Source organism: Panulirus ornatus, chromosome 59 (genome assembly GCF_036320965.1).
Source record: "Panulirus ornatus isolate Po-2019 chromosome 59, ASM3632096v1, whole genome shotgun sequence".
Classification (NCBI taxonomy): domain Eukaryota; kingdom Metazoa; phylum Arthropoda; class Malacostraca; order Decapoda; family Palinuridae; genus Panulirus; species Panulirus ornatus.
Window position 1 is genome coordinate 15,839,028 of NC_092282.1, and position 19,207 is coordinate 15,858,234.

General features: G+C 44.3%; 1 protein-coding gene across 1 annotated transcript in view; it reads left to right on the top strand.

Annotated features, from left to right (window-relative positions):
- The window catches only part of kermit (PDZ domain-containing protein GIPC-like protein kermit), a 172,851-nt gene that overhangs the window by 149,353 nt on the left and 4,291 nt on the right, over positions 1-19,207 (top strand). Inside the window, exons 4-6 of the mRNA XM_071696135.1 lie at positions 14,356-14,494; positions 15,559-15,668; positions 15,814-15,895. Coding sequence (XP_071552236.1) covers positions 14,356-14,494; positions 15,559-15,668; positions 15,814-15,895 — 331 coding nt within the window. The remainder of the gene's footprint in view (positions 1-14,355; positions 14,495-15,558; positions 15,669-15,813; positions 15,896-19,207) is intronic.

Here is a 19,207-nt window from a genome sequence, read left to right on the forward strand (position 1 = left end):
GGCAGGTGTTGTGAGGTGGGGAAGGAGGAAGACCGAGCTGTGTAGGTATGGGGGAGATTTAGGGAAAAAATCAGATATGTGTTGTCGATGTTCTTCACTCCAGATGCAGGGAGGCCACTTGTCTCAAGTGGTGGTGCTGAGGTGTGTGTGTGTGTGTGTGTGTGTCTTACCAGCTGAGTTTGTCTTCCAAAGTGATGGTGCTGAGGTGTGTGTGTGTCTTCCCAGCTGAGTTTGTCTTCCAAAGTGATGGTGCTGAGGTGTGTGTGTGTGTCTTACCAGCTGAGTTTGTCTTCCAAAGTGATGGTGCTGAGGTGTGTGTGTGTCTTCCCAGCTGAGTTTGTCTTCCAAAGTGATGGTGCTGAGGTGTGTGTGTGTCTTCCCAGCTGAGTTTGTCTTCCAAAGTGATGGTGCTGAGGTGTGTGTGTGTGTCTTCCCAGCTGAGTTTGTCTTCCAAAGTGATGGTGCTGAGGTGTGTGTGTGTGTCTTACCAGCTGAGTTTGTCTTCCAAAGTGATGGTGCTGAAGTGTGTGTGTGTCTTCCCAGCTGAGTTTGTCTTCCAAAGTGATGGTGCTGAAGTGTGTGTGTGTGTGTCTTACCAGCTGAGTTTGTCTTCCAAAGTGATGGTGCTGAAGTGTGTGTGTGTCTTCCCAGCTGAGTTTGTCTTCCAAAGTGATGGTGCTGAGGTGTGTGTGTGTCTTCCCAGCTGAGTTTGTCTTCCAAAGTGATGGTGCTGAAGTGTGTGTGTGTCTTCCCAGCTGAGTTTGTCTTCCAAAGTGATGGTGCTGAAGTGTGTGTGTGTCTTCCCAGCTGAGTTTGTCTTCCAAAGTGATGGTGCTGAAGTGTGTGTGTGTGTCTTCCCAGCTGAGTTTGTCTTCCAAAGTGATGGTGCTGAAGTGTGTGTGTGCCTTACCAGCTGAGTTTGTCTTCCAAAGTGATGGTGCCGAGGTGTGTGTGTGTGTGTCTTACCAGCTGAGTTTGTCTTCCAAAGTGATGGTGCTGAAGTGTGTGTGTGTGTCTTACCAGCTGAGTTTGTCTTCCAAAGTGATGGTGCTGAGGTGTGTGTGTGTCTTCCCAGCTGAGTTTGTCTTCCAAAGTGATGGTGCTGAAGTGTGTGTGTGTGTCTTACCAGCTGAGTTTGTCTTCCAAAGGAACACCGAGAAGGTTCGGTAGACTCGTCAACCTGGCGGCTGATCTGAAAGTGTACCGTCGTTGTTTTGATCGCTGGCATCATGACTGGCGGTGGTGCAGGTCGGGAGGCTGGTGATGGTGTTCTTACAGGGATATGCTGGTGGGTCGCTTACTGTCATCGCTGTTACTAATGGGAGAGTCATCATTGTGCTTTCATCGAACTAGTCCATACACAAGGGCAATATATATATATATATATATATATATATATATATATATATATATATATATATATATATATATATATATATATATATATATATATATATATATTTCATACTATTCGCCATTTCCCGCATTAGCGAGGTAGCGTTAAGAACAGAGGACTGGGCCTCTGAGGGAATATCCTCACCTGGCCCCCTTCTCTGTTCCTTCTTTTGGAAAATTAAAAAAAAAAATGAGAGGGGAGGATCTCCAGCCCCCGCTCCCTTCCCTTTTAGTCGCCTTCTACGACACGCAGGGAACACGTGGGAAGTATTCTTTCTCCCCTATCCCCAGGGATAATATATATATATATATATATATATATATATATATATATATATATATATATATATATATATATATATATATATATAGGAAGGGGGAAACACAAATGAACCATCTTTGTGTCGTGTGCGACGCCACAAGAGAGGAACTGGAAGGGTTACCAGCCTGGCAGCTCTGACTGGGGTAGTCTGCATAGCCTCGTAATAAGGCATCTGCTCAGCCTGAGGTTGATGGCTCTCTTAATGATAATGTTATGGTTCACTGGGACAAAAGCTGTGGTGAAGTATCGAAAGGGAAAGTCATTGAAGTCTTCAGTCTCTCCAGGTTGCGATAGATCGAGTCCAGGAAGCTGACGAGAGTCAGTAGGTGGTAGAGGTCCTCATATGGCCAGGCTGTTGAAGTTCTACGGGTCACACAGTGTCTCTGTAAGACGAAATGAAAACATAACGTTGACGGAGTAAACTGGAGGTCGAGGGTGGTGACTGTGGGTCGTCACTCAAGAGGTCTCCCAATTAAGTCTCCCAGTCTGCGGAGCTTTTTGATTTCTGGAGAGAAACATTGGTGATACAGGAGAGTGGATTGGTCAGTTCAGTGTTCCGTGGGTTAGTCACTGAGTGGAGTGTCGTATGCAGTGGCGGTATAGCAGTCTGGTGACGTAAACTCCTTGTACTAACTCAGGAGGCGTTTGAGCTGGGAGGCAAGTGGTGTCAAGGTTGGGTAGTCTCCGGCAGATGAAAGCAAAGTCATTGTTAACAAGCTGAGTTACTTCTTGTGCGGAGAGGTGATCAACGTGGGGAGAGGAGTGAGTTTCCTTGCTCAGAACCGCTCAACTCTCAGTTTCCATAACATTGGCTGACGATGGACTGTTTCGTGTATTTGAGTTTTACTGCGTAGGAAGATGTATGTATCGGCAGGTTATATCTGACGAACGAGTTTGTTACTGAGGGTTTGGTTAGTGATGTCGCGGTAGAAGGCCAGGTCTCGCTCCTGTATCAGTCTCCTGAGGCGCGGTGTGATCCAGAGCACGTCGGCAGGGTGGAGTCACACTGGTCTCTTGGAGGAATAAGTGATGACAAGTTTTCGAGGCGTATTGTCCGTTTTCTCTCATAGTTTCAGCGTCATCCACGCTCAGCACAGCACAGGGACCAAGCATTCCACCCACCAAAGTAGGGAGTGTTGGTATGTAGCTCACCGAGGAGTATATCGGTGACCCAGGGAGTGTGGAGAGTGAGAACATGTAGCCAGGTTCACGCGGGAGGGAAGAGTGAGTGTGGTGGGAGAGGCAGGATGCTGGCGCCACTGCCACCATTGACGTGAAGGGTGTCACGTGTGGGTGGTGGGGTGGGGGGCTGGCTAGTGGCCCCCGCCCTGCACGACGCTGCCACGCTGGTCACTCCGTCACGCCAGCCAGCCTCACATGCCGCCTCCTAAACTCCCTGGCTTGTGCCACAACTTGAGGAACTGAAGACTGGTGGTGGAAGCGTATATGCTACCCTTACGAAACGGCGAAAATGATAATGAACATCATGCACTAGTGCTTAAATGGAAGAGGATTAAATAATACCTTTAAGGTCAGTCTTTTGAACTCCCGAAAGATCGCCATCGGCAACCACTGTCCCTAAAATGTCTGCAGGTTCACCTGGCTAGTTCGCATGAAAGGCCACACCCAGAGACCTGGTGTCTGGAACGCAGGATGTGTCGTGAGCCTTGTGATACCTCACCTCAGTCGCCATTTTGTCAAGGTCATCACAGACACGAATTCGGGCTGGGCGGATGTTGGCGGAGTGGGAGGTTACCGGGTGGACGTGTTTCGCATTTGCAAGCAAAGAGTCGCCTTGGACCTGTGTACGACACTGTAGCATAACTGAGACAAATTTGACCTCCTCACTGAGGAGGAGGAGGAGGAGTGTGTGTGCAGGTGTGTGTGGTGACGGTAACCCGATCTCCCTCCACTGGTGCCAGTGACCCACCGGTCAGCTACACCGTGCAGCTCACTGGTCTTGGATCCTCAGGTCTATACTTCGACAAGTGTATCACAGCCATGTGAAAGAAGGTTTCTCTTACGTTTACTTTTTATTTTTTCTTTTCCCTACTTCAGTCATCACTTTTCTGGTTGTCATGAAAAAAAAGATAGTTGTGTGATTAGTGAATGTAGCCGCTGCTGATGGACCAGTTATTCCCCACCACAACCCGTCCTGTCTGGTGTAGGTGGTAGAATGCCTGCGTGGTATGTCAGGTTCAGTGGCTACGATGTGGTGTTATTACTTCCCGAGTGGTGGCAGGCTGAGTCGGTGGTGGTAGTGGTCGTGACAACATTCTGCCACAAGAATGGCCACAGTGTCCGTGCACTGCTGACGTCAGCAGTGGTGGACTGAATGCCCGCTGTTTGCTCGTGGAGAAATCACTTTACAGGTGAAGTCTGAGGACGGCCAGCAGATGTGTGTGTGTGTGTGTATGAGGCAGGTATTCTGATATTCCCCCGTGTGTGTGAGATGCTCGTGTGTTGTGCACCAGGAAATAGTTTTCCGCACAGCTGACACGCGGGCGCTCCAGCTTCACTGGTGAGGAAATTACATTGAAGAGAATTGTTGTTGGCGCGTGGAGGCGTCCCGCCACACTGCTGCAGCTCCACATGTTGAGGGATCTGTGACACTGTCGTTTTCGAGTGAAATAAACGATTATGTCGCCAATGCTTTGTCATCGTGTAGCTCCGGAGGAGAGGAAGGCCGGCATGGTGGTGAAGGTGAGGGAACCAAGTGTGTTGAAGCATGGATCTAATGCCGTACTTTCCACTTGTCTTTTTCATAGGTCTCTCTTGTTCGCCCAGGAACCCTCCAGGAAATACCTTCCCGAAAGTCTTCAGGTCTCAGAATTCGTCCTTCTGGTCAGGAGTCGAGAGAGATGTTCATAGCTTTTATCTCGAGCCATCTGGACGTGGATGTATGTAGGCGGCCAGTGTCCCCTGCTACACTTGGTCACGCCTCAGCCGCTGGCAGAAATGTAACCCAGCCAAGCTATATGGCGCTGCTTTCGCTACGGCCGGCAGCTGCCTAAATACGAGAATGCTTTATATCACATTATATCAAATCCATCAGGGGGAAAAAAGATAAATGAAATAAGGAATCATAACATAAGTTACTAATCTGTATGAACATCACCGGTTTTGGTTCTGAGGTCTGATACTCTACTGGAGTTTATTAAAAGTTTCAGTTGAGGTGTAGAGAGGAGGTTCACGTGTGCTGACTAAGTCTACAGAAGATACGGACGGGCCTCACCCACCTTAAGTGTAACCGCTTACACAACTGTCCATGTTTCCAGTCACCAGCTGTCAGCTTTGATAAGAAACAGCAAGAGATATACTGTGGTCACCCTGAGGGTGTGAAACAGCAGGATAGTGAATGCCCCATGCAGTCACCTCGGCCACGGCAATATGGGTAGAGTGAGATCAGTGATCTTGTGGTCGTCAGAGATGAATATTTTGAAGTCTGAGATGTCTGCGTTCACAGCATTATTCCAGCTTGATATCCTCACCAGGTTACATACCCACAGGCTGGCTTTCGGTCTGTCAGTGACAAGCCTCACTGCCGCCTACCACTCTCTCTTGGGCAACTTTATCCTCTCGCAGCCGATCATCCTCCCTCTGCAGTTTTTCTTTAACATTTCGTGGATATTGTCCTCCCAGTAATTTCTAGGTCGCTCTGCTGGTCTTCCAACGGTACCCAGTCAAATGCTGCTATATTAGGTAATCTTTCCTCACCTGTTATCCTCAGCTCTGCCATCAATGTCCATGTAAGTGTTTAGAACATATTTATCGAGAAACTATACTTATATATATATATATATATATATATATATATATATATATATATATATATATATATATATATATATATATATATATATAGTATCATTGTTACCGTCGGTGATGACCTTGAGATAAGAGCAGGTGGTCAAAAGTGAGTAACGCACAGATAACGTTCACATGTTGCCGCCGCGAGTCCTGTGTTATACACGGCAGCAGATCCTGACGGAGCCTTGCGGCACGTCCACCAGCTGTGTAGTGTCACGACTTGCGTCGTTGTGGCAAAGGTTGCCTCTTATTAGGAGGTCCGTTAGCTGAGGTGAGGTCCTCGTCTGGTGAAGGTTTCGTGGCAATGTGATGACGATGATGAAGATATGATAATGTGTTTATCTGTCTGGTGGTTGGCGGCCAGGTTAATAATACACTCTCAACCTCATGCCTCAGCTGACCTCCGGCTGACTCGTAGGCTTCTCCTTACCTCCCTGCTTCCACACGTTCCTCTCTAGATGGTGCCGGAGGAGAGTATGGCTCCTCCCATCACTGTAGCCACAACAGGGGAGCGTGAAGGCCTCTCTACCACCACCAGAATCGCCACCAAGACGACACCTGGGGAGAGGGTTTAGCTCCCTCCAGAACAGCAACACTTAGGGGAAGGGTTCTCATTCCCTCCATTGCCACAGCAACATCTGGGGCAGGCTTGGTTCCCGACACCATCACAACACCTGGGGAGGGCCTGGTTCCCTCCACCACCACATCAGCAGCTGGGGAGGGCCTGCTACCCTCTACCACTACAGTACCTGGGGAAGGTCTGGTTCCCTCCACCACCACACCAGTAGCTAGGGAGGGGCTGGTTCCCTCCGTGACCTCAACTTGCACCAAGGTTCTCTGCTGTGACCTGCAGAAGGAACAGTCCCTACGTGTGAGCTTTGCTGTAGATGGAAGACGATGGTTTTTAACTTTGCTTTCCATACGGCATGTATTACTGTATGGCTTTAACTGTTGACTGTAGAGGTTTTAGGTCGGAAGAATGTACTTCTGACTGTGTGTAAAACAATGAGTGAAGAACACTGAGTGATGTATCATGTAGATAGTGAGTGAAGAACACTGTATGATGTATCATGTAAGATAATGAGTGAAGAACACTGTATGATGTATAATGTAAGATAATGAGTGAAGAACACTGTATGATGTGTCATGTAAGATAGTGAGTGAAGAACATTGTATGATGTATCATAAGATAGTGAGTGGAGAACACTGTATGATGTATCATAAGACAGTGAGTGAAGAACACTGTATGATGTATCATGTAAGATAATGAGTGAAGAACACTGTATGATGTATAATGTAAGATAATGAGTGAAGAGCACTGTATGATGTATCATGTAAGATAGTGAGTGAAGAACGCTGTATGATGTATAATGTAAGATAATGAGTGAAGAACACTGTATGATGTATCATGTAAGATAGTGAGTGAAGAACACTGTATGATGTATAATGTAAGATAATGAGTGAAGAACACTGTATGATGTATCATGTAAGATAATGAGTGAAGAACGCTGTATGATGTATCATGTAAGATAATGAGTGAAGAACACTGTATGATGTATCATGTAAGATAATGAGTGAAGAACACTGTATGATGTATCATGTAAGATAATGAGTGAAGAACACTGTATGATGTATCATGTAAGATAATGAGTGAAGAACGCTGAATGATGTATCATGTAAGATAATGAGTGAAGAACACTGTATGATGTATCATGTAAGATAATGAGTGAAGAACACCGTATGATGTATCATGTAAGATAATGAGTGAAGAACACTGTATGATGTATCATGTAAGATAATGAGTGAAGAACACTGTATGATGTATCATGTAAGATAGTGAGTGGAGAATCCACTGTGATATGTCCTGTATATAGTATATTGCTGAAGGGATGGGGGGGGGGGGGTGTCGCCATATGTACACCAGACACGTGAAGCTTGGGCGACACCAGGAGTGTGTGTTACGCCTCAGTTGTTCTGCAGGATTGTTAGACCAAACAAAGGCTGCCAGTTCTCGCCACACGTTGCCTGGCAGGGGTTCCACTCCCCTCACACACTACCAGTGTCTCAAGTTCAACATTTATCCGTTACAACGTCACTCCGGCACCGCTGGAAGTTGAAAAAGTCATTTATATCATCAGCAGTGCAAGACCACGTAACCCAGCACCTTGAAGTATGACCTAAATGTGAAACACCAAACTCGAAAGCGCTTCGCGAGATCTCGCGAGAACTCGGTTCTGTCGGTTCCCGAGCCTGCAGGAGTCGCGAACCGGTTGCCGTTCCCGAAAATCCCAAGACATGCACAATTTTCTATTTTTTTTCTTATTTTTTTGGTCAAATAATCTGTGCTCATGAATTGCATATACTTGTGAGTACTTTGAAGTACCATTTAAGTACAGTAGAGATACTAAAGTGAGCATTGTGTATAAAAGATTTTCTGTGTTTTTAACGTTCTTGGACGAATTCCGTGCGGTTGGTGGAGAACCTCTTGCCAATGCACGGGATCATTTCATCATTTAGACTTAATTCGTCATAGAAAGTTTGAAAATGTTTCGTCGCCAACCTGAAGACGTTGAAAGCTTCGGAGCTTCAAACACGCCACACTGAACGTGTGTCCACTTTATAAGTCGGAAGAAAAAAGTCTTTTGTTTTGTCCTAAGTTTCCAATGAGCGATTCGCCGTCTTAGTTACGCTTTCACATCTGTTGTAAGTCTGTCGGAAACTTAAGAATTTTTCAAAGACACTTAACTTCCTGTCTGTTGTATTACCGTTCCGAATTGTGGATGATATTTCGAAATGTATGTAAGACGCCGATCACACCAACGTAAGATGCACCTTGAATCTTTGACCTCTTATTTGGCTGTTACGGAACAGGTCAGAGGTTAGGCCATTCACAGTGGTCTAACCGTCGTACTCAAGTGGTTAAGTTCTGTCATCAGCCCCAGGCGCGGCCCTCAGCTCCCGAGGTGCGGAAAGGCAGCACATCCTTCCGTGGGCCAGGCAGGTGGGCGGGGAAAGTGCGTCAGCCACCGTGAGTTCCCGCCATCTGGCGCCGCGGTCACCCTGATGGCGGCACTCACGAGAAGAAAGTGCCTCCCTCACCTATATACTCGGTCACTGCTGCTGTTTGGCCTTCTCCTATGCATCCTCGATCAACTTTGACGTGTGTGTTATGGGAGTGTTTGGGCTGCGTCAGTCGCTAAACGCTCATGTCGCTGGCAGCGGCGTCAACATCGATGGTGTGAGAGACATCCATACAGGCCGCATACTGTCAAGACGGTGGCGAAAAGATGATTCTTTTTTCTATACACGGGCTTCAGTCCTCCTAACACCGTCTTACGAAGTTCACAAATGCCCCATAAAAGCTGATCAGTCGATCCTGTCTACACCTGTGATGTTGAGGACCAGAGAGCAAACATTACTGTGATAGTGACGACTTTACTGGTATTTTTTTTTTTTCACAGGACTTCGCTATAGTATCACTTGCCTAGATAAGAAAGTCAACCTCAACAATGGGAAGAACAAGTGAGTTAATCACCGTTTTTACAGCATTCTGGAGTGACAGAGCAGTTATTGTGAAGACACAGCTATAATAAAATTGTTATGGAATTTTAAAGTACTAAATGTATAGTTTTAAGCATTTAGATACGTAGTCATTAGAAAACAGGGATGCATTCTGGGAATGTGAGTAGCGATGGTGCTGCCCAGCCTAGTACAATCCGTCAAGCACACGAGACGCCAGTGGAGAATGAAAATGGCAGTCTTCAGCTTTCACTTTAAGATACTTTTCTCTCCATCATGCTTCTCTACACTTGCTGGCAGTACTGCTGAGAGAGAGAGAGATGGAGATGGAATTCTTTATGTACTTGTGATTCCCACAATCCATACGTTCTATACTTGCCTTCTGTCCAAAACAGTTGTATCGTCTTGACCGGTCAATTTCTCGGCCATTATTTTCCCTCACTGTCCACTTTCTTTATATCATTTTTCATCGCTTATTACCCTCCTCACCATAGTCCTTTCTTACCACTTCCCATGCTATATTCTCAGCACTCTACCTTATTGTTATCATTGTTCTTGTACAGATGTTGCCGCCAGTGCTGTGAAAGTTGTTCGGCTCACTGGGTTCAAGAAGTTGCAAAATTTGAGCCCGGGAAATGTAATACAAGTTTCTTGTTAAGAGGTTCGTCTGTATAGTTCAGTCTGGATCGACCAGTCTACGGCAGTGTGGTGTTCTGATCTCTAAGAGTGTTTGTTGATACTGTTGCTTGTGTTCACGCGGAGGTGTGTATCGTGCTCTGTCTGCCATGTGTTCACCTGAACACTGACATCAGACCACTGTCTTGCTCAGATGATGACTTTGCACATACCTGGCTGCCACCAAACCCGTAAGGAAGTCTGGACAGTTTTGAGAACTGGAAACCAGCGACAGTTGATCTCCTAAACCGCCGTATTCCCACAGAGGATAAGATGTAATATCCTATACTAGTTATACGACAAAGGTATCAACAAATACTAAAATTACCTCAAGTCACCAGCTGGGAAACAGTGTTCCTAGAAAGACACGATCGTACTGGCGCAAAGCTATTGTGGGCAGGGAGAGTCGCCAGCGGAGGTGTACTGTAAACACCACACCATTAGGGTACCATTGGACCGACGCCTGCCCTCCTGGGTTAAGAAAATGAAGCTCATTTTGAATATTATCATGGTTATTTCAGTGGTAATGCAACATATGGCAGCACTAGGCATTACAGTATATCGAAGAAAATCACGTTGGACACACGTAAAATTTGTTATATTGAAAAATGTTATACAAGACAGGTGTAAGATTTATTTTCTTTTTCTTGAACTATTGTACGATTAAGTTTGTACTGAATTCTATTATTCGAATCATTCCTCAAATTCGGCTTTTCTTCGTCATGTTACATGTATAATGTCTCCACGGGAGTTCTGCTAATATGAGGTTGTGCTTATTGGATTTCTTTGCCACTACTGAGACCGTAGAAGCAATTATGCAAACTGAATGTTATGTTGGAACCAGCTACATTATTTTCTTTATGAATTTTAATTGCGATTACCATTATCAATTTTTGTTTGTTATGCAGGGGTATTCTCTAAGTGGTATACGAGGGTTCAAGCCTTGGGCACGATGGCCTGGCCTTTGACGGTGACCTTTAATTATAGACTACGAGAAAGGTCACGTCATGATACCTAAGGGTTGTACAGTCTTGCTAAAGAGGTTAGGAAGCAGAAAATGACTGTTTTCTAGATTCAAGTTTCTCTTCGTCACCTTGGTAGGCGTCTCAACGGTGGGTGGTGGGCAGCGGGTATCAGATGCCTCACAGTCATGGATGATGGGAAGCGGGCATATTTGACCTCACAGCCATGGGTTGTGGGCAGTGGATATTTTGAGGCGTCACACCCGTGTGTGGTGGGCAGTGGATATTTTGAGGCGTCACACCCGTGTGTGGTGGGCAGTGAGTATTTTGAGGCTTCACAGCCGTGGATGGTGGTGGGCAGTAGGTATTTTGAGGATTCACAGCCAGCCATACTACGGAAACTTATGATAATCTTTATTTCTTGTGATGTGGTGTCACATGCTGACTCATGTAGGCGACTCCCTACACCCTCTTCCTGTTCTGAGGCCATTCAGACAAAGAATTAGGCATACCGGGCTTGTAAAAACTTTCCTTCCTCCGACTCCCATTAAGCTTTCATCACTGTCCGTAATCTTTGCTAGCTCGTTATCCGTTAGGCGAGGCGTTTCTTTATTCAAGGGAAGTGCAGTAGTCTCTCCTCGTCATGCACTGATAGGTCTTTCTGGTCTTAAGCTAAAGGCGTCTATAACAACTTTTGTCGATCTACCTTCCTTTCACTTTTCCGTTCTGACGGTATTATTATGACTGTCTATCCCGTAAGCAAAGCAGTTCTCTTTGGTTCTCGTTTCTTTTCTAACTCCACCTTGGATGACTCTAACATTCCTTCACCCTCTGATGCTGCTCTTATTAATCCTGTGCCCCCCACCCGTAATCTCTTTTCGGACTGTTCAAAAAGTGCTTCTCTCTCTAGACACAAGCAAGGCTCATGGTCCTGATGGCATCCATACCCGTGTACTGAGCGTGCCTCTGTACTTGCACCTGTGCTTGCTCTTCTGTTCCGTTTCTGTTTAAAATCAAAACTTTTCCTTTGTCCTTGGCAACACGTATTGATACGTCCCATTCCTAAGAAGGGCGATTGTTCTGACTTCCTCCAACTATCGTCCAATTGCTTTGACATCCACCACTTCCAAAGTCTTCGAATCCCTCCTCAATTCCCATGTCCTTAAACACCTCGAAAACCACAGTCTTCTCTCTGATCACCAGTATGGTTTCCGCAAGGCGAGATCCACAGGTGATATTCTTTCCTATTTGTCTGGTCATCATCCCTGAGAGATTTGGGGGATCATGTGTGGTTGCCCTTGACAAATCCAAAGCTTTTGACAGGGTGTGGCATCGGGGTCTCATCTCTTAGCTCCCCTCTTCCCTACCTCACTTTGCTCCTTCATATCTAATTTCCTCTCTTGCCGATCTATCTGTGTGGTTGTTAATGGATCAGCCTCACCCCCCCACCCCATCCCTTTTCTCCATTAGCATCTGTGTCCCTCAAGGTTCTGTCTTGTCCCCTACACTTTTTCTCCTTTCCTTCAACGATTTCATCTCCTCAAATATTCCAGTGCACTTATATACTGACGTTACAACACTTCAGTCATCCACACCCTTCAGTTCTACTCCCTTCTCCGCTCACTCGATCTGCATCTCATCTTGACACAGTTTCCTCAATACACTCGGACTTGGACAGGATATCTTAGTGGGGTACACAAAATCTTGTTAAGTTTAATGCCTCCAAGACCAAGTTTCTACCCATCTCTCTATTGAAAACTCATCACAACTCTCGTCTCTCCTTTGACGGTTCTGTAATTCCACCTCTTCACTCAATGAACATACTTGGTATTACTGTAACGCACCCACTCTTTCTTGTAAACCCCACATTATTGGAATAGCAAAGTCTGCTTCTAAGAAACTTAATGTCCAGTTTAGATGTCGAAGCTTCTTTTCTTCTGAACAGCTGCTCCGTTTCTACAAAGGATTGATTCGTCCTTGTATGGAGCACCACTCTCACATCTTGGTTGGTTCTAGCTCTGCATCCTTACTTGAGAGTTGAGTCGAAAGCGGTCGGACTTATATACTGTCCCGGACAAAGTTCCTAACTTGGCCCTCTTGCCCTACGCCGCAATGTTGGTTCACTATCCCTCTTCTAGAAGCATTACTTTGATTTTTGCTCCCGAGAGCTGGCTGCTTGTGTGCCCCCCACCACTAGTTAGACCACGCGATACTCGGCAAGCTGCTGCGTCACATGATTGTTGTGTGGCCATCGGCAACTCAAGGGTGGGCCGTTTTGACACTTGCTTCTTTCCCTACACGTCGAAACTTTGGAACTCTACTCTTTCATGTCTCTCCCAATAACTATGACCTGGCACATTTCAAAAGACAAACTTTTCACTTCCTCCAAAATTCGCAAATACTTTCCCTTGTCTTTTCTTTTTCCCTTTTATTATTCTCTCTATATTTCATTAAGACCCAGCCTTGATGTGGACTTCTGACCGTGACTGGAGCCTCCAACAGAAAAAAATGAAACACTCTCATCTCTCTCATTGCCTTGTCCTCCCTCCTTCCCCAGTACCTCTCCTCCTCACTACTCTCTCCTTCCTCCCTCGCTACCCTCTCTCGCCTCCCTCACCCCCTTCCTCCTCTGCTGTTGCCTCTTAATCATCCTTACATTACTCCCTCTCTCCTGTCTCCTTCAGTCAGCCCTGCTCCCCCTCGCCCAGCCTTCCTCCCATCTTGTGGTGGGAAGGTTATTCAGCCTTAAACCGATCTACTGCCAGTGTCATTAAGGTCATCTACGTCGAGTGGGATCATTAAAGGTCGTCATCGTTAGTGTATAACTACGACCAAAAAAAACAATTTTAAACACCCTCAGGTGCTCGAGACGTCTTTACGACCTGTTACTCCGTGTATGGCCCATGTACAGTGTTCTTTATACCTCAACACTCCAAACTATTTTCCTCCACAAATATTCACTTCCACATCACATTTCTTCCTCTGCAACGATTCCCTTGCTACATATATCTTCCTCTCTACAATGGTTGATTATGTAGGTTCAGATATTTTATATTACTTTTTTTTAATTTGTTTTTCACTGTTATATCCCAGATGTTCATGTTCCATGTTCTACCCCAGCATGTTCACCCTCGCTCTGGTATCCCTACATGTTCACTGTCCTTGTGCTCCTCCCTGTTCTACACCAGGATGATCACTCTCTGTGTTCTACTTCAGCATGTTCTCCCTTCCAGTTCTACCCCAGCATGTTCACCCTTCCAGTTCTACCCCAGCATGTTCTCCCTTCCAGTTCTACCCCAGCATGTTCACCCTTCTTGTTTTGCCCCAATGTGTTCCCCTTCTGTGTTTTACCCCAGCATGTTCACTCTCCCCTTTCTTCTACAGCATCTTGACCATCACTGTCGTCCCCGTGCATATTCACCCTCCCTGTTCTATTCAAGCATGTCCATTCCTCTCTCTCTCTCTCTCTCTCTCTCTCTCTCTCTCTCTCTCTCTCTCTCTCTCTCTCTCTCTCTCTCTCTCTCTCTCTCTCTTTTGCCCCCGTTGCACCCCATATATGTTTGCATATGTTTGCCCCATGTTGCACCACCACCGGTATATTCCCTCCCGCTGTTGCACTCCTGCAGCGTTAGGTTAACCTGCTGTCTCACGGTGATGTTGTCACTTCCCCAGATTGGTGACCACATAGAGAAGATCGACGGGAAGTCACTGGTGGGCCACCGTCACTATGAAGTTGCCAAGATGCTCAAGGAGATCCCGCGTGGCACCACCTTCGTCATGCGTCTGGTTGAGCCTCTCAAGGCGGGCTTTGGTAAGCAAGCTTCTTCTCTCTCGCACATCCACGCCTGCGTCTTGCAGAAGAATGCAGGAAAAACAATGAAAATAATCCATATATGTAGATGCACTTGCCCGTGAATTGAGGTAATATATATATATATATATATATATATATATATATATATATATATATATATATATATATATATATATATATATATATATAATAAGCTGTAAGACCCCTTTTTATGGGGCTTCTCCAACCTCAGGCTGCACCTAAGAGAGAAGAGAAAGACTCCTTTGGAGTGACAAGTTTTTCTATGAGACTGCATTCCTTTTTCGTAGTGAGGTAGTGCCGTCTTCAAATGGATTTTATTACAGAGTGCAGGTGCTGAGTCTTCATGGTTGCTAAGCAGCTGGTTTTGAGTGCTCTGTTTTATGTAGTTTGTAGGTTTATGTTTGCCTTAGAAAAGGGCAGGTGACCAGCTTGGTCAGACATAATTTAGGGTGGAGTGAATGATTGTATGTAGAGGCTTTTTATGTCCAATTGGTGCCAGTGAATGTTGTGATAATGTTTAGCAAATACTTCTATATTCAGGCATGAAAATATAGTTTTAATTTGGACAGTTAGGAGAAGAAAGATGTAGTCAGACAGGGGATGAACAGTTGAGATGTGTAAATAGGGTATAGATATATGGTTTACGTTTTACTGAGGTGTATGGACAGTTTGCTGAATATGTATTTTTGTTACCTTTATCATATACCCCCAGCAGCAGGGGGGGGGGGGGGTTAAGAATTTTATTGCTCATTGGTCTAAGAAAGAAGTCAACAGAGCTAAATGAGAACTTTTCTTTTTGATTTACTGGAAGATGGATGGAACCTCTTTTAGTTACTTTGAAACTCCATGTGAACCAATTGTGTTTCATACTTGCACAACTAGTGAGTTCTTAGCAGATGGATTCATTTCCCCTTGAAGAATGAACTCTCGATGGACATACAAAAGCATTTGGAGATTTATGTATTGGTATGAAGTACAATAAAAACAGTTTCCTGCCATAATGATGCATCACCCTCTAATCCTTTTTTAACCGTACACAGCAAATATTGGACCACGGTCAGACCCACGATCCAGTGGGAAGAAGGGTTATGGTAGTGGCAAGCAAACACTACGCTTCAAAGCCAATGGCCAAGCTGAAGTGGAGGATGCGGTAAGTTGCAACACTTTTTATTTCTTTGCAAAATTTTTAAGGAATAATATACAGTATATTGAATGTTATTTAGCTGAATTCTAATTATAAATTTGTTGTGGTCTTACTCTATGAAGATTCACTACCTGGACTTTTCTTCTTGCAGCCGGATGACCTGGCCACCTATGCAACTGAAAAGATTAATTCACTGCTAGAAAATTTCATGGGCATCAACGACAATGACCTAGGTACTGTATGCATACCACAATACACAGTACAACATGTACCGTATTTTCAGAAAGAATCTGTATTATAGTCTGTGTAACTGTAGAGAAGTCTGTGTAACTGTAGAAACAAATAGTTACCATATGACGTTGCTATTTTTATGATAATACAACCCTAGGATCACGTTTTATGTGATTCAGGACCCTTCACTAGCTTCCATTTGTTTTTTGTAAGGATTTCAGCATTTTCCGAGCCCTGTTTCCCATCCCATATATGCGCTGGGGATAAACTGTCATCCATCGTGAATACCCTCCTGAATTTATCATTCAGTTCCTCATATTTTTCCAAAAACCCTTTCCGTGTGCATTCTTCAGCCTGATTAGTTGGTGTTTAACTTACAGTTTACTCGTTATATTTATGAAAAAGCATTGAATCATCACTTACCTTGAACATAATACATTATTTTTTTCAAAAGTTTCTGTTACAGCCTTATCTTGTTATACTCACTTCGTACTCTCTAATATACAGTACTTTCAAATGTTGGTTGGCTGTTGTGGCACCTGCATCTTCTACATAGGACTTCTCTGTGCTCCTTTCTTTTTTTCTACTTTTTATGGCACCTTGTATTAAATACAAATAAGTAATATTTGGCTTTCATACTTCATTTACTGCCAAAGGTGCCCATGTATTAGTTTTCTCCAGATATTGCATAGCATATGGTCTGTATTGTGGTTATGGAACTTCAATTCCCTGTTTCTGGTCCAAGAGTAATTGTTTAGTCGTATGTAGTTTTCTTAAACGTGTCTCTTCTCTGAGCCTAGTTTCCTCATTGATCTCCTTTTTATGTCGTCACAAACCACATACTCTTAAGTCAGTCGTTACATGATCACTTTAGCCATGTGGTGTATCAAATCTGATGTCTTCCTGTTTCAATTCATTGTACATTAAGTTAGAATCAAGTATTGATGACATATCAGCCATTCTGATTCTAATGATTTTTATGACGTGTTGATAATTGAAACCCCTCGTTACTGGATCATAACTTTGCTATCTCTAGTAGTAGTGCATGTGTTGCTGCCACTTGGAATATCCTGAATGTGCTTTCATTATTTTGTATTGAATGATTATTCTTGTTAATTGGAATATTTTGGATGATCATAGATTGACAACAATAATTTTTTTTTTTTTTTTTTTTTTTTTTTTGTCGCTGTCTCCCGCGTTTGCGAGGTAGCGCAAGGAAACAGACGAAAGAAATGGCCCAACCCACCCCCATACACATGTATATACATACGTCCACACACGCAAATATACATACCTACACAGCTTTCCATGGTTTACCCCAGACGCTTCACATGCCTTGATTCAATCCACTGACGTGCTAGCACGTCAACCCCGGTATACCACATCGCTCCAATTCACTCTATTCCTTGCCCTCCTTTCACCCTCCTGCATGTTCAGGCCCCGATCACACAAAATCTTTTTCACTCCATCTTTCCACCTCCAATTTGGTCTCCCTCTTCTCCTCGTTCCCTCCACCTCCGACACACATATCCTCTTGGTCAATCTTTCCTCACTCATTCTCTCCATGTGCCCAAACCATTTCAAAACACCCTCTTCTGCTCTCTCAACCACGCTTATATATATATATATATATATATATATATATATATATATATATATATATATATATATATATATATATATATATTTTTTTTTTTTTTTTCTTTTTTTTTTATACCTCGTCGCTGTCTCCCGCGTTTGCGAGGTAGCGCAAGGAAACAGACGAAAGAAATGGCCCAACCCCCCCCATACACATGTACATACACACGTCCACACACGCAAATATACATACCTACACAGCTTTCCATGGTTTACACCAGACGCTTCACATGCCTTGATTCAATCCACTGACAGCACGTCAACCCCTGTATACCACATCGCTCCAATTCACTCTATTCCTTGCCCTCCTTTCACCCTCCTGCATGTTCAGGCCCCGATCACACAAAATCCTTTTCACTCCATCTTTCCACCTCCAATTTGGTCTCCCTCTTCTCCTCGTTCCCTCCACCTCCGACACATATATCCTCTTGGTCAAGTTATTTACACAGTAGGTACTTTTCCCATTACTTACAATTTAATTGGACCATCCACTAGTATTTCTTGAAACTTAAGGTTGTCCCTTTTTAAGAGGGCCATTTTCCCTCCTTCTCTGTCTTCTCTTTCATGTTATCATCCATCTCCAAAAAGATTTCATTAGATGTTCCTTCTCTAGTAAATTTTGTCTCCATTACTCCAACAACATCTGGTTTGAAATCCCTGATAAGGTCTTTAGCTCTTTTTCATATACTATCAGTCCATCTTGTCGTGAATTAGTGAACTGCTTTCATTCTACCACCACAAAATATGCCTGACCTGTTTGTGCTATTATTTATTTATTTTATTTTGCTTTGTCACTGTCTCCCGCGTTAGCGAGGTAGCGCAAGGAAACAGACGAAAGAATGGCCCAACCCACCCACATACACATGTATATACATACACGTCCACACACGCAAATATACATACCTACACATCTCATTGTACACATATATATATATACACACACAGACATATACATATATACACATGTACATAATTCATACTGTCTGCCTTTATTTATTCCCATCGCCACCTCGCCACACATGGAATAACAACCACCTTCCCCCTCATGTGTGCCCCATTCGTTCACACTCAGTCTCTAGCTGTCATGTAATAATGCACCGAAACCACAGCTCCCTTTCCACATCCAAGCCCCACAGAACTTTCCATTGTTTACCCCAGACGCTTCACATGCCCTGGTTCAGTCCATTGACAGCACGTCGACCCCGGTATACCACATCGTTCCAATTCACTCTATTCCTTGCACGCCTTTCACCCTCCTGCATGTTCAGGCCCTGATCACTCAAAATCTTTTTCACTCCATCTTTCCACCTCCAATTTGGTCTCCCACTTCTCGTTCCCTCAACCTCAGACACATATATCCTCTTGGTCAATCTTTCCTCACTCGTTCTCTCCATGTGACCAAACCATTTCAAAACACCCTCTTCTGCTCTCTCAACCACACTCTTTTTATTTCCACACATCTCTCTCACCCTTACACTGCTTACTCGATCAAACCACCTCACACCACACATTGTCCTCAAACATCTCATTTCATGTTTGTGCTAGTGGTAGAGATAATTTGTTCTGTACCTTCTTTTGAAACTTCTCAATTATTGCCTTTTGATTCTTTTCTAAATTTCTTTCTTGCTCTTCCTTTACTCCATCTCCTTTTATGAACATCTAGCTAAATACTTTAC